Here is a 15,447-nt window from a genome sequence, read left to right as displayed (position 1 = left end):
AGTATCCACATTGACATTTTCCATCCTTAATTGTAAGGGACATCTCTGATGACCCATATTTAGAAAGTTGAGAATACTTAATTGCACAAAAAAGATAAAAAGAGCTGAGATACTCAGTTGTAAAACCAGTAAAGAATTTGAGTGATTGCGACTTCATTATCCCTTAACATTTCCAATAAAATGGAGTCTACAACATTACTTTTCTAGGAATTGGCAATCATCTGTCAAGGAAGGATGACAAAACTTATATTTACGATGAAATGTCAAATGACCCAAATGCGCACAACATGTGAGTTAGATTACTCAATTCTAAACCCTAAAAATAATATATGGTATAGTAATGCTGCAATTTTTTGATGGTATAGTAATCCCTAAATATTTTGTCAGCTTTGTTTTAGTAGACCCATATGTTAAATTTTAAACGACCCGTATTTGACCCAGCAAAATGAATATGAGTTATAATAAGGGTCAATGGTCATTTTGCCATCCCAGCCCGTCATGCATTGTTCCAGCGTCGTGAACAAGAAGAGCAACGTCGAGGCCAAAGCCTGAGTAATGTTGTATCTCATTCCCCATGTCAGTTCGATCTTGCCTTTGGACAAGTGATGATCCGAGCTGCCTCGCGACAAGACTCGAGGACGAGGAGGATTTCGCTGCCTTCTGGGCACCAGCCAATGAGTTGGCCCGATTGTTCTAGTCAAGCTTTTCTGGGCCTTTGCCCTCAGTCCCTTTCCATGTCCGAAAGCATCATGGACAATCTGTAAATTGTCAAATGGTATTTTATAGATCGAATTCCTCCATATCAAACTAATTTCATGTCCAGATCTTGTCAAAGACAGCTTGGCATCCACACGGGCAAGACTAATAAATTGGTAACGGAATATTTCCTCATAATTGGACCCGAGAATAAATTGAATTCAGGACGTTACAACGTTTTCTCAACACGAATAGCTCGATCTTACCCTTTAGATCCTCTTTCCTCCTTATTTTCCATGTTCTCAAGGAGGCCCTCGACATCGTGGCTCGACTACATTGAATTTGAATTGAAAAACAATTTTTCCTTTGTAAGTGTCACTCCAATTTTGCTTATATGTCGTACGACCGAGGAAGCTCCCACCCCACCCTATGGAGGAAAAGTTCGGATTTTTCCAATCGTTCGTCGTGCCAGATGCTCGATGAAGCCGCAGTCAGGCGCATCGGATCGAATCTCCTCGCCGCGCGGGGCCAAATCCATACGGTAGTCGCGCCAACACACGAATCTTCCCAGCAATTTCCGGCACGCCGCAGCCATCTTTCGAGTTCGCGCTGTCGCAGAGCGTAATCCCAGGTTTCTACATAAACCCACGCTCCTTAAACCCTGATTTTACAGCAACAGTCCCCCCCAGCTCTCTGATTCTTCTCGGGGGGAAGAAGGGAAATGAATCGCCGAGCTGCGGAGGCGCCCGTTTCGGCTCGTGACGGTTCGAGCTTGTTCAGGTTCTTTGGATTCTCCGATTCTTCTGCATTGCTTGCTTTGCTCACCATTTCCTGTGTATTTCATTCTTTTTCCCTTCTGGGTTTTTTGAATGATGATGCATTTGATTTCAAATTTCTCTTCTTTTTTTTTTTTGCCCGGAAAATTAGCGAGTAAGAAGAGGAAAGTGGTTTCCTCAAGCCCATGACTTTGCATTCGGTTCGCACGTTCTGTCGTCGATTTGAGACTCAATACGTTCGCCCGCCATAGCTTTTTTTTTTTTTAAATGAATTGTGCTTCTTTGACCACTATGGCAATGGAGAATTCGAAGGTGCGGGTGACTCATTGGGATTTCTGAGGTACATAAGACTCGTTTACAGCTAGCTGCGTAACTGTCATACGACAATTTTAAGATTGTGTTACGAGGTTCTTGTGCTTAATAAGGGCACGTAGTAATGTTGTAGGGTACACGCCATATACGGTAGAAGTGCCCAGGATTCAGTAGTTTCTATGATGAAAAAATAGAGCTTTGGTGTGGATTGTGGACTATGGAATAATCAGGAATGGCGTAATATGGCCTCGCTATGCTGAGCAAAATCTGGGATCGATTGGGTCAACTAGTTGGAATTAGTGAACTTAGAGCTCAAAAGTTGTTGTGTTCCAAACTTGTTTTTGACATGTGTTTAGTTTCTTATGATGGCTTTTGGGGCAGCCAGCATCTTATTCATGATTTCCTGTTCGTTTATTATCGTAAAAGTGTAATTATTTTCTTCCTTAAAACCCCAGCAGGAGTCCATCATTAAGCTGCTTGCTCTGGTTCTTTTCGATTGGAGGGAGTGTTGGCAGATGTAACGCAACAACGGGAAGGCTTTGACTGATAATTTACGTCTTATGGTAAAAATACTCCAAAATATACCTCTTTGTACCTTTAGCTTCTTATAGTTCTAACATGCTGAGTTTAAATTCATCGGTTCAGTACCTTGATCAGAAATCAATATATTAGGTATGCTATCCACTGCTATTACTGAGATATACTTAAGTTTATCAAGTCCAAGGAATTTATTAGTCCCTATGTAGCCTTGAGAATCATAGCGTGAGAATCCCATCAAAATCAGGACAAGAGGCATAACAGTGTGCATAGGTTTATTTGCATTTACTATTAGTTTCCAATGGATCAAATAAGGTGATGGTTAATTCTTTAAGTTGCAGTTTTGCCTCTCCGAGTTATTGCTGCAGTATCTGCCTCTTGGAGGGGGATTTGAGAATGTCTACAAGTCAGACCAGCAAAACACCTAGAAGGAGTCAACCTTCAATCCAGTACCAATGTAACAGAGTTGAGCAGGCAACCTTTGAGTTTGCTGATTTTGTCCACAAAGAGGGTGTCCCTGCACATGCTGAAACTTTTCAGCAGGAAAAGGCTGATTGCAAGTCCAAATCATCTGAAATACTGAGCACTTCTGAACTCATCTCAGCATTTGGCCATGCATGGGACTATACAAGTCGTTCTCTTGCAGTTTTACAACAAAAAACGAACTTAAGTTACAAAGTCTCTGGCGAGAAGGAAGATATCTTGCATAATGTGAAATTGCAACAAAATGGCTGTACATCTACTTTGCCTAAATGTAATCATTCTGACATCAACTTAACAGAGATGCGGCAACTGTACCTAGACATCCTTAGGATAACTAACAGAACATCAGTGCTTAAACTTAACAGGGAGAGCACTGGGCAGTATCAATCACCGGTACGGAATTTTACTGGGGATATGACCAATTTGCTTAATGGACCTAGGGATGGAAAAGGGATTTCGTGTTTGGGGATCTCATCTGGACTGGGACTTATTTATGGCTGGATGAATGAATTGATACCTGCTGAGGCCAAACATCCTTTCAAGACTGCTATATCTGATAGTGAAAAAGCTGGTAAATACTTTTGTGGAGAAATAGTTACTCCACCGCAAGATCTTATGTCACGAGATAAAGGCCCCAAAAGCTTCATAGATAGTGGAAATGCTGATTCTTACACCCCCTCTATCCAATCCAAGGATTTGCCAGTGGATAACAACGCAAAATTGATCTTGGACAAGAAGGAAAGCACCTTATTGCTTTCGGATTATTACCTCAAAGTGGCCAATATTGAGGCAGACAGCTGTATCTCAAAAGCTGCATCTTCTACACTTCATGCAGATCATCATCTAAAATTTGTAGCATCTGAAAAAGGTGAATGCAAACTTGACTATGAGAGCACTAACGGTATTGAATTCTTTCCTGAAAGAAAGGAAGAGGACAATCATCGTCCTGCCCAGGAAGAGCATACCATGAAGATACACTGTCTGGGACATGATAAGCCTCAGGCTGCTGTTGCCAAGGAAGAACATGCATTTGCTGGGGCATTTAGTGGCATCTTTGTCAGCCTTTGTCTTCACCCAGTAGATACAATCAAAACTGTCATTCAGTCTTACCGTGCAGAGCAGAAGTCTCTTTGCTATATTGGAAAATCAATTGTTTCTGAGAGAGGTATGCTTCATTAGATTCAAGATGATCTCAACAGTGTCATTTAAAATTTCTTTCGCTTGTTGCCACAAGGGTTTGCCTGTTTGTATTATATTGCTAAATAGCCGGTGAAAATCGGTCAATGTTTGTCTCATTTTCCAGGTCTAACTGGACTATATCGAGGTATCTCAAGCAAAATTGCATCTTCAGGTCCAATTTCTGCAATTTATACTTTCACATACGAGTCGGTAAAAGGCGCTTTACTTCCTCTTTTCCCCAAGGTAGATTTTTTGTCATTTTGCTTTCTAAACTCTCTTTCTCGACTTTTCTGGTGTTTCTCTTTTTGCTACGTTAAATGTGGGCAAGGTTTTGATGCCCCCTTCTAGCCTTGGCAAGGTTTTGAATGGACCCAACTGAATAGTGTCTGTTTTCCTGATATCTGATCTACTTCTTTATGCAGGAGTATTACTCCATCACACATTGTATTGCAGGTGGTTGTGCAAGCATTGCTACCTCTTTTGTCTACACTCCTAGTGAACGCATAAAGCAGCAGATGCAAGTGGGCTCTCACTATCATAACTGCTGGTATTCTAGTGTAATCCCATTACCATAATCTCCTTATTTTACATGTCAAAGTCAGAAGGTTGGAGGTTGTGATGGATTTCACATATTTCTTCCTATGATCAGAGTCCTGCATCTCCTTGAGATGTTTCTCTGGAGCAGCCTCATAAAATAATCCCCTGGCTCCTTTATCCTTGGTTGTCAAGCATGTTTTGAGAGCATATTTTGTTTAATTAAGTAGTTCATTTGCCATGCTATTTACTTTTACATTTTGTTTTTGCAGGAATGCGTTGGTTGGAATAATCACAAGAGGTGGTATGCCTTCTTTATATGCTGGTTGGGGAGCTGTGCTCTGTAGAAATATTCCCCACTCAGTGGTCAAGGTAGATATGGGGATGCACGAGATTATGGGTTTCTTTTGTTGTTGTGGCTTGTAATCGTCATTTTCTTTGGCAAGTAAATACTTAATCTTGTCTTACACCACTTGCAGTTCTATGTTTATGAGAATCTAAAGATGTGGACGCTTTCCTCACTCCCACCCGGTGCTCAACTGAACACCTTGCAGACGGTTGGTTGTCTGCCTGCCTCCCGTTTTCCTTTTTGAGTCCATGGATTAATTTGCTCCTCAGCATATTATTTTTATTCTTGGCTGAAGTGGGTGTTTATATTACAACTTGTGCAGCTTGTTTGTGGAGGACTAGCAGGATCTACTGCGGCTTTATTTTCAACTCCTTTTGACGTAGTGAAGACAAGATTACAAACTCAGGTTTGGTGGGATTTCATTGCGTATGTATATCTGTATGTAACACAATCTATACACAAAGTAAGGGGTGATGTTAAGTGAAGATCTCATCAATTCCATGGTCAGCTTTTCTTTTTTCAGTACAAAATGATAACAAAATGAGAAGTAGGTGGAGACTGTCCATTTGTGTGAATTCTGAGTCGGCAATTTGATAGAATGGATAGTATAAATCACCAGCACCTGGACATATGAACACATGAAACTTTGGTTTTGTGGAAATGTTAAAAAAAGAAAAAAAGAAAAGAAAGGCATTGTGAAGTAAGGACAATTATACACTTGGGGGATGGTGGTTTGTTTGTCTATGATGATCATTTTCTGTAAATCAGCTAAAAATAAATTACACTTAAGTACTTCCAAGGGTCTTCCGCTCATCGATGCAATATTTACTTCTGCATGTCCACTCTCTTCTTATTTCACAGCAGCCATAACTGAGTTTTCTGTAATTGTCCATTTATTTAGGAATCACTGAACCATGTACACTGTTATTTGGCAGTTATTTCTGCAATTGATTAATAATCAGAGGAATGCAGAGTAAATCAACATGACTCACCTCAATTTTAAGAAATACGCAAAATCATGCCAACCATTTATTTGGGGTTTCATAGCAGTATAATTCAAACTCTTTGTCAGCTTATGAAAAAGAAATTAATTTTCTTTCTTGATATTGAGATTATGAAAGCTAATGAGCTTGGATCTGTAAATGGGGCTTTACAGCCTTCTTCAGAAAACTGTCATATCAATCGACATATGAATTGAATCAATTGCTTTCACTAAAGCATGTTTTGGATGATAATTTGGAGATAAAAACATCTTATTTGGAATTCATTTTTGAGGTTACTAAAGCAATCTGCCATCTTCCCTGGGCAGTAAAATATAGCAGTGAGGTTTGAAGTGTTTGTTCATTTCAGAGTTGAAAGTTAGATTTGATGCTAGTATCATGAGCCTGTAATCTCAATCCAAAGTAACATATCAGGTTGGAATTATTAGTTAACCTGATGAGCTTCTCAAAAGCTAGTTACTTTGCAGATACCTGGTTCTATTCGTCCCTATAATGATGTTTTCCATGCCGTTCGAGAAATAGGCCGGCATGAAGGGTTGAAAGGCCTCTACAGGTATTGCTTTCTTCATCCAGGAGTATGTTATCCTACACCGTACTATCTTCCCTCGCAATAATTGACTATGTTTGGAAGGTGATGACTGTATTGAGCCAATTTCCTCCTGTTCACTTTAATAATCAGGGGATTGACTCCAAGACTTATTATGTACATTTCTCAAGGAGCGCTATTCTTTGCATCATATGAGTCCTTTAAGAGACTATTCTCTTTGGACAAGCCAAAAGAAACTGCTCAAGGACATCATTATAAGGACAGTGCAGAAGATCATTCACCGTTGTTAAGCTTGGAACTGCAGTCATCATCTTCTCTGCCATCGGCAGCCTCATCCATGAACTGCTCCAGCAATAGATAGTTGTAGTTGGTCACGGAATTAAAATGGAGTAATGTGTTGAAGGGCATGACAGATGAGTGCGTATGAAGTTTGGATCGCATCCTCGTGTGCCTTGACCTGATGAAACATAGCCAGAACGGGTTGTCGTTGAGAAACTGCTATTGCTCAGCAGTCGAATGGGGATGCATTAGTTTTTTGCTGCTCGGTTTCACGGAAGTTGTTTGTGTACATTATGGAAGAGTAAAGGTGGAGATCATTCTCCAGTGGGGGCAGCATTTTTTGACCTGTGAAACATAGCCAGAACGGATCGTGGTTGTGAAATTCCTTTTGTTCAGCAGTCGAATGGGGATGCATTAGTTATTTGCTGCTCAGTTTGCGGAAGCAGTTTGTGTACATGATAAAAGAGTAGAGGCCAAGATTGTCGGCAGAGGGAGCAGCATTTTTCATTTTAAATTTTCGTTTACCAAATTTGGCGAGAAGCTTCATTGTCCAAGTTCAACAAATAGTTTGACATCAATAATTTTTTTAATGGCTGCCGCAAGCAAGTGCAACCACAGCTTGTAGATGTCTGTCATTCATTTGATGTAAACATGTAATCTCATTGACGATGACATTACATGAAAAAATTTCTATGTAGACACTTGTTGAGCCTTAAATTTTTCGAGTTCCTTAAGGGTTCAACTTTGAAAAGATTCTGCTCCAAATTGAACTTGAAATGCTACTCCAAATCCTTTTGGGGCCTTGATAGAGGCTATCTCTGTCTCTTCCTCCAAAAATTTCGTACAAGAAAGAAGTATTCTAGGTTCTAAGATTATGAAAAGTGTGTATATGTTGAATTAAAGGGCATCATATTACAAGTTTCAAGTTAAATGGAAATTTAAATTGTAAGAGTGCCAAAGTAAGTAACCTCGGCAAACTTACGCCGTACTTGGAGGACCATCCATTGGGTTCTATGCTCTAATAGCTCTTGAAAGGCCCAATCTGATTTTTTTGATGGAAACAAAGAACAAGGTCAAGATGAATGTATGGCCATGGGGAGCACATAGAAACAGGAAATATGAGAAATAAATATAATTCCGATGTTGAGCCAGGGAGACAAAAGAAAAAAGAAAAAAAAACAAAGAAAGGGAAAAGAAAAAATGTAGACGCCGTTGCCGGGGATCGAACCCGGGTCACCCGCGTGACAGGCGGGAATACTCACCACTATACTACAACGACCCTTTGTCACTAACCTCACCTGTTTTTATATATTAAACAAATTAAAATTTATTTTCTCCTAAACTTATCACGAATGTGCACTTTAGCCCAAAATTTTTAAGTGCGCATTTGCGATAAGTTTGAAAAAATATAAAATGCTAACAAATTTAAGGGCTAAAGTGCACATTCGTGATAAGTTTAGGAGAAAATAAATTATAATTTTTTTAATATATAAAAATGGGTGAGATTAGGAACAACAAGGTCGTTGTAGTATAGTGATGAGTATTCCCGCCTGTCACGCGGGTGACCCGGGTTCGATCCCCGGCAACGGCGTCTTCATTTTTTCTTTTTCCTTTCTTTGTTTTTTTTTTTCTTTCTTTTTTCTTTTGTCTTCCTCACTCAACATCGGAATTATATTTACTTCTCATATTTCCCTGTTTCTATGCGCTCCCCATGGCCATACATTCATCTCGACCAAAGAACAAAGTTAAGAAACACTCGAATGTCGTGAGTTTCGGTTCAAGAAAGTGGAAGTTTGCCCCCACAAAGGAAAAAAGTCCAAAGGAAAATAGACACTCGAGATGGTAAAAGTCACTCTGGATTCTGGATTGGCAGGACTCTTCACAAATCCGCACCTCTGCAATTTGAAGCTGCGAAACCGCCGTCTGGAGCGGTACGTCACTTTCGAGATAAACAGTAAACTAATAATGACTTGGAAAAAGCAAAATGTCACGGGATGCGAAGCCCGAGACGCCTTCTCATTGATTTGCAAAGATAGGACACATAAATTCCTGAGAAAAATGGGGCAACTGGTATTGGTATTATTCATTACATGGTGTTGGCAATGGCAAATGGGTTTTAACCAAGGTCTCTCGGGCTCCCCTTACAGGGTTTGGCAACAAGAGCTCTTCCAAATCAAACTCCATAAGCATGCTCTCCATGTAAAAAGACTAGAAAAGCAGGAAAATTCTTGCATCTCCGAAGAATCAAGCTAAGACCCTTTTTTCTTCTTCCCTATCGAACCTACCATATGGACAGTAGTGTGATGCTACATGTAACTCTAACTAAGAAAAGGGGAGAGAGAACTGGAAGAAACAATGAAGAAATTTGACAACTCGCCTATCAAGCTCTATATAGACTGTGGCAGATATTTGGTAGCCGACATTTCGACCTGAGGTATTTGCAGAATCGCCTGTGCTTTGTCTCAAATTGGGACCACCCAACAAATTACCCATCTTTAGCCAACAAGAGACTCGATAGCCCATCTTTATACAGCAGCGTCCCCTTTTCACAGATCTCAGTCCACCATCTTTCGTTTTACCCGCATCAAGGGACTTGCTGGTCCTGGTCAGGAGTTCACTGCAGAAACACTACAGCCTTGTGTGTGGAGGTTATATATCACACTCGTGCAATCGGGGAGAATGGAGGATTAAGCGCATAAGAGGAAGCCATGTCTTTCATCTTCTCAGGGGCTTTTTTGTCCTCTGCAACTGCTCCTATCAAAATCTGCACTTCTTCTTCTATGAGTGTTTTCAACGAATTGCTTAGCGGCGCTTCCTTAGTCTCTCGCCTGGAAGCACTCATGACCCCTGAACCATGTAACATAGCAACCGAGATAAAGAAAGCTTGTAAGGAGGACAAGTGAGCGTGAAAGTCGACAGCATAGTTCCCCTCTTCAACAAACTTCATTGTTAAAGCTGGAGTGGTTTCTTTGGCTCCCTACATGCATACAACAGAAAATAAGAAAGTTGTAAGAGACTGCTTGTGCCTAAAGGAAAGCAAAAATTCCAGTACACATTTACAAGCATCTAGAATGGGTCCTTAGCATACATGGCCGCCACTGGTAAAGCAGCAACAGAAATAAAGTGTGACATTATGTCATTAGCTCTTACAGGCATCTACTCCAGACAACTGATAGAGATCTGCTGCTATTTCTTCAACATTTTCTATGATCCAGTACGTTGCAACTTACTACAGAATACTGAACTGAAAAGAGGGGGAAAAAACTGTTCTAGCTGTTTCAGGACTTTCAAAAGTGTTCTTACTAATTGTATAGTAGTCAACATGGTAACAGGAGAAAGGCTGATTATAATGAATTCATTAGCTAGTGCACATTAATTAGAAATTTTCAAATGGGTAGCTACAGTGCCTATATTAGACATTGAAAAGATTTTGAAGGCTTTAAACCCAATATTCTCATCAACGAAATATAGTTCCACCCACTCTGAATCTTCTAATATTAATCAAAGATTCAACTTGCACTTAACACAAAACTAACCTGAAGAAAAGTTCTAAAGGCTTCTGATTGTCCACAAGTGATTGATTTTCAGTGAACTGTATTTTGGGATTGCCAAAAACAGAAAGGGGACAGGCCATGTCCCAGCCACCACAGTCACAACCTCCGCCTGACCTCCACCTCTCTAATAATGACAAAGGGCCACGGCTATCACAATTGGACAAACCATGATTTCCAGTTGGAATTACCACCTGAACGGTGTTACAACTTCTTTCTGGAAGTTGCACTTTCGTCTGCTCAAAGGCAGAGAGATTAAGGAGGCTCGGATGAGCATAATCATCAATCTTATCCCCTCTTTTATATTTCAAGCTCTCTGTCTTCTCATATGGAACCTGGATAACGACAGCCGCAGTCTCAAGGTCTGGACGCAGTTTGGAAGGAGCCCAAGGGTACAAATTCAAACGATCAGGATCTCTACTATCCAGAGTATGTCTTCTCTGATGCTGGATCTTAACGGCGTTGGCGATGTCGTCTATTTTGCTCGTCCTCCCAACACATCTAGGATTGTTCCTACTCACGCATTTTACCTCTGGCAAAGAGCTAGCTTGATCTTGGGATTTACGAGCCGTGCTTCGTCTTGCATGCGCAATATCGTACAGAACAAACTCTGTCATCAAAGAATTATCGAAAGATCTGGTACCTTTCAGTTCCGAGCACAAGTAGCAGCAAACTTGCATCTGTCCCACCATGGACAATTCTTTCTCACCATCATCCAATGCCCATCCCTCAGCACCGCTCTTTTTCCTTCCATCAAGGGAATGGAAATTATATACCCAACTAAAAGAATTATTTGCTTTCCATTTCTGGGCCACTAGAACCTCTTCCCGACACTTTAAAGAGAACTCAAAAAACGGCACTCCATGTTTATCCCTGCATTTGAGAAAGCCATGTAGGTGGACTGGAGACTCTTGGACCGTGGAATGACTGCAGTCAGTCTCAGGAACTTGAGCAGTCAATCTACAATTGTGTGATGTGCTTGAGAAATCATAAGATGTAGTTGTGGATCTTCTAAATGTCCTATCCCTTCTAACATGCACCATCCCAGTAGTTTGGACTAAACCATCTTCCCTGGCATAAGTTAAAGAACTCCGTAGGGATTTAGACTTTATTAAAGGATCAAACATCTTTCTGACAGAGTTGAGCCGAACTTTCGAGCTGGTTTTGGAAGAGGGGCGGCTTTCTGATAAAGAAGGGGAAGGGGGCATTTCCACCTTTGCAGATAACATCTTGGAAAATGGGCGGACTTTATCTCTTTCTTGAAGCCTGTTACTATCATTAGAATGCCCAATGTTTTTGCCACACCAGAATTTGAGATCCCCCATTGAATCTCTGTCCAAAGCTTCTGCACATTGCATCTTTCTGTCATCCACATTTAGACATATATCTTTCGAACGATCGGTGGTGGGAGGCTGCATGTTAGACTTGTTATTAGAAGAGGAATTCAAGTCTAAGCTTAAAGAAATCACTGACGATCTCTTCCGTAGGCTTTCCTCATCTGAAGGACACAAAGAATCAACAATACTCACAGAGGAAGTTGTATTGCTGCCCCGTGACACTTCAATTTTTCTCCTCCTCTCCAAAGTTCCGATATTGTTCATCCTCCTGATCTCTCGAGAACTTTGATATACAGAACCTCGCCTGAATTCGACATTTCCTTCTACAGGCCTAGAGGAAGTGGTCTTGCAAGAAGCACTACGGTAGCGTCCAAAATCTATTTCCAGGAAATCTTCATTAAGGATCAGCAAATCGTCTTCACGAGCATGTTTTGCGTTTTCCTTTCTCTTTTCAGTGCTTAAGCTATGTCGATGAGATCTGAGAACAGTCTTTGGGCTATGGCGCATGGTGCAGCTCTTCTCGAAGTTCAGATCCATGTCCACCCCCATTCATAAATCCATACTTCTGCACGGCAAATAAAAGGATCACATTGTGAACTTCAAAGAAGAAACCCGAAACTTTCCACTGAGCAAAGTGCAATCTAGTGCTAAGATCAGAATTTAGAGGAAGGCGAAAGAAAAGTGTCGTGCAATACTTTCACAGGACTTGAATATGAACTTCTACATCGGCATCATTGATATGAAGCTCACACAGAGACAATTTTCATTGAATCTGTAACTTGTGCTGGGCACAAACCAGGCGAATAAGTGCTCATTAAGCAAAACTGGAGATTTAAATCAGAGTGATAAAAATATAGACCTCAAAAGTACAATGCAAAACGGAGACACACAAGGATTCACATGTAAAATCAATAAACCACACACCAAGTCCAGAAATTGACAATACTGTCAAGTCCAGAAATTGACAATACTGTCACATCAAGCAAATGCACGAGGAGCAATTCCTAAACTTCCCAAACCAAAACAAAAATTCATGATCTTACTGGTTTTTGGAAACCCGCGAAACCCATTTTGGCTTAGAAACAATGGGATCACATGAACTTGAAAAAGGTTGTTCCTGATCCCAAAAGAACGAGACCCTCGAATCCAAAAATGTATCCCCTGCGATACTATAACGGGCTAGAAAGCAACAGAGGAAGATGCTACAACAACCTCAGCTAAAAAAAGGCAACGTCTTTATCTGCAACTTCACTTGCATTACAAGTTAAGAGGAGGAAGAACCAAATGATAAAAATCGAAACTTGAGAAGCCGGACATACCCCACCAGATCTCTCACAGAAGTGGATTCAAAGAAAGACACAACGAACTGCGAGCAGATGCAATCATATCCCACCAAATGCTTGATCTCGAAGTCTTCATAAATCTTCCCTCAGCGCCAAAAAAAAAAAATTCCAAGAATTCCTTCTTCAAGAACGAGTGAGCCGTAACGATTGAACAGTGACTCTTTCACTGTTTTAGAGTATGCCAAGAAAATGGACAAAGTCGTAAAGGGTAAAGTGAGGAACACAAGCAAAGAACTTGGCCCCAGAAGCGGTAAAGCATGGTGGACATCAGAAAGTGGGAGTTAGAGAGAGTGAGGCAAGCCAATGATAGAGTGCTAGCATGCCTGAGAGATTTCTTAGACTGCAGATAAAGTTGAGAGTGACCCCCCTCTTTCCCCCCCTCTCTCTCTCTCTCTCTGGTCAATATAAGCAAACCCTTAAGAAGAGAGACAGAGCTGCCAAGCCTCAGTTCTCTGTCTATACAAAAAAGCAAATTGCCTTGCAGTCATCATGTGGTTTTTTCATGTTATGGGTGTTGTTTTGACCCCTTTTCTTTTTCTTTTTTTTTTTGTTTTTTGGCCTGCTTCCATTTTTTTCCCCATGCTTTTTCAGCAAGTGATTAGGGTAACTTGAAATGGATGCCCAGATGCTTGAAAAGACAGATGAATCCTTCTGAACTTGGCCTTGTCCCCCCTGCTACTGCTGCCCCGGGGCAGTCTCTTGGATAAATTTTAAAGGCTAATCAATCAGGGAAAGGGGCTGGTGTCCAAAGCGGCAGTCCCACGAGAAATGATTATTCAAATGCCTAGGAAATTGAGGACATCAAGACAGGAATCACAACATTTAATTTGGCGGTTCTCGCTGATAAGAGAATAAGATATTTGAATATTGATATAGTTTCACGGGGGTTAAAATTTGCAGATCCACCCCTGTGAACTTACCATAAACCCCAGAGGAATAGGGAATCCCGCCTTGGACTTCTAGTTGACCAAGAAATGGCCAAAACATTCACCTCCGATTTGAAATCGTCACAACAGCTTCGTTGATAGCGAAGTGCTTGGAATGGAAACTAACACGAAAGCGACCGTCCCAAGTGGTCCAAATGATTGTCCTTCCTTGTTTTTGGCGGAAACCACTCCGGATAATACATGCCAAGGAGGATAGACTAGTGAAATCTTAACAAATCATATACAAGTCAACATCTTGAGATATCATGCTAGCGTATGAAGAAATCGCAATCATTTTATCATTGGTAGTTAGCTAAATCATCTCGCATGACATGAGAGATAGATACAATCAAATCCAATCTCGAACTATCAAAATCTGATCTCGGCAAAAGATTAAAAAAAAAAAAACCGATGACCCATTTTAAAGCTTGTAAAAGAAAATAAAAGGTGAGAAATACACTGTCAAATATAGAGTCACGATAACTTTGGCCAAACCCCGAATTGAACATTTGACTTTCTACACACCTATAAAATTAAGGGCCGAGAAACGCATGCAAAGCGATGCACGGCCTATTTGCCCATTACCCTTTTTCCAATAAGCCATGAAACGAAAGGCTACTGTTATGTAATCTCAAAAAATAAAAAAAAATAGAAAAGAAGCAAAAGGAAGGGCAATATCGTAAAAAATGGGGATTTGAACAGGGGGATTTGACCGATTGACGACGTGTACCTTGGCTTTGATATTAATAAAAGAGGGGGAGCATGTGATGGGGGCGTTGGCGGGAGTGGGGAAGCCAAAGCCAAATCTCGAAAGCGGTTGTCGGTCCAACATCAAGCCCACGGAATCTTCCCCCCAACTTCCAAATCCCATTTCCCACTTTTTAATTGATGCGCCCACCCTCCCCGCCACCCTCCCCGCTACTAATTTATTAAAGGAGGTGGCTGAAATGTACCGTTTAAGATCCTCGATAATCGGTTCAAATCTCCACATTCTCAGGAGGATGGGATGGAGACGGTAAGTTTTAGGAGTAGGTTTCGGCTCGTGCTGCAGAGGTTAGGTAAAAGTTTGAGTGAGTGAATGCGGTGTAGAAATAAATATGACCGACTAAAAAAAAAAAAAAAAAAAAAGATCCTCGATAATCTCCACTTCTTAAACTGCAATTAGGGAAATTGCTCCCTATTCGTTGGTAATGCTGAGCAGCAGAACATTTGATGCCGTTGCTAATCCACACCAAAAGTTGATGATTAGATTTAGGGGAGTTGGGATCATTGTAAAAGTTGAAATTTGTTAACGATTGGAAAGTTTATGATTAATTTGGCCAACTATCAAAAGAATTATGATCAAAATAACATGAATAAAAGGTCTATAACCGAATTAATCGCAATTTAGACTTTTTGAACAGTTTTTTAAAGTTGAAGCAAAGGTTCCTCCGCTCTTTTCTTTGAGAATTTCGTTTGTTGTACCTTGGATATGCAAAAGCTTTGACGTGACATTTCATGTGCATCAAATAAAGCTGTGTTGAACAGACAACTGAGCTTCTCCTCCGAGGTTAGTTCGTGTTGGTACACTGAGTTTGTCGCATGAAAATCAAAACAC

At 40.7% G+C, this 15,447-nt stretch overlaps 2 protein-coding genes and 2 non-coding genes across 8 annotated transcripts; 2 read left to right on the top strand and 2 right to left on the bottom strand.

The window, feature by feature from the left end:
* Nucleotides 1-1,008: 1,008 nt before the first annotated feature.
* On the top strand, nucleotides 1,009-7,427 carry LOC104443805 (calcium-binding mitochondrial carrier protein). 3 transcript variants are annotated; one of them, XM_039312384.1, is made up of 10 exons: nucleotides 1,025-1,476; nucleotides 2,243-2,347; nucleotides 2,657-3,969; nucleotides 4,108-4,226; nucleotides 4,406-4,530; nucleotides 4,790-4,889; nucleotides 4,997-5,074; nucleotides 5,189-5,272; nucleotides 6,335-6,420; nucleotides 6,547-7,427. In XM_039312384.1, exons 3-10 carry the CDS (start codon nucleotides 2,718-2,720, stop codon nucleotides 6,773-6,775), a joined length of 2,073 nt encoding a protein of 690 aa, XP_039168318.1. In that variant the 5' UTR covers nucleotides 1,025-1,476; nucleotides 2,243-2,347; nucleotides 2,657-2,717; the 3' UTR covers nucleotides 6,776-7,427. The 3 variants fall into 3 exon arrangements, 2 of the variants coding, with proteins under 2 accessions (XP_039168318.1, XP_018729649.2); XM_018874104.2 differs by having other exon boundaries at nucleotides 1,026-1,476; nucleotides 2,663-3,969; XR_005551052.1 differs by having other exon boundaries at nucleotides 1,009-1,476; nucleotides 2,663-3,969; nucleotides 5,189-6,420; nucleotides 6,547-6,610.
* Nucleotides 7,428-7,900: 473 nt separating this feature from the next.
* On the bottom strand, nucleotides 7,901-7,972 carry TRNAD-GUC. The gene has a single exon. It is a non-coding gene; the product is annotated as a tRNA-Asp (tRNA).
* A 240-nt stretch (nucleotides 7,973-8,212) lies between these two features.
* Nucleotides 8,213-8,284, top strand: TRNAD-GUC. Its single transcript has one exon. It is a non-coding gene; the product is annotated as a tRNA-Asp (tRNA).
* Nucleotides 8,285-8,663: 379 nt separating this feature from the next.
* On the bottom strand, nucleotides 8,664-13,303 carry LOC108960044. 3 transcript variants are annotated; one of them, XM_018874709.2, is made up of 4 exons: nucleotides 12,625-12,798; nucleotides 11,774-12,146; nucleotides 10,230-11,656; nucleotides 8,664-9,670 (listed from the first exon to the last, which is right to left on the bottom strand). In XM_018874709.2, exons 2-4 carry the CDS (start codon nucleotides 12,128-12,130, stop codon nucleotides 9,643-9,645), a joined length of 1,812 nt encoding a protein of 603 aa, XP_018730254.2. In that variant the 5' UTR covers nucleotides 12,131-12,146; nucleotides 12,625-12,798; the 3' UTR covers nucleotides 8,664-9,642. The 3 variants fall into 3 exon arrangements, with proteins under 3 accessions (XP_018730254.2, XP_018730253.2, XP_018730251.2); XM_018874708.2 differs by lacking the exon at nucleotides 12,625-12,798 and adding an exon at nucleotides 12,901-13,303 and having other exon boundaries at nucleotides 10,230-12,146; XM_018874706.2 differs by having other exon boundaries at nucleotides 10,230-12,146.
* Nucleotides 13,304-15,447: the final 2,144 nt, after the last annotated feature.

Source organism: Eucalyptus grandis, chromosome 5 (assembly GCF_016545825.1).
Source record: "Eucalyptus grandis isolate ANBG69807.140 chromosome 5, ASM1654582v1, whole genome shotgun sequence".
In the NCBI taxonomy this organism is placed as follows: domain Eukaryota; kingdom Viridiplantae; phylum Streptophyta; class Magnoliopsida; order Myrtales; family Myrtaceae; genus Eucalyptus; species Eucalyptus grandis.
Note: the sequence above shows the minus strand (reverse complement) of the source record. Positions and strands in the feature narration are given on the sequence as shown.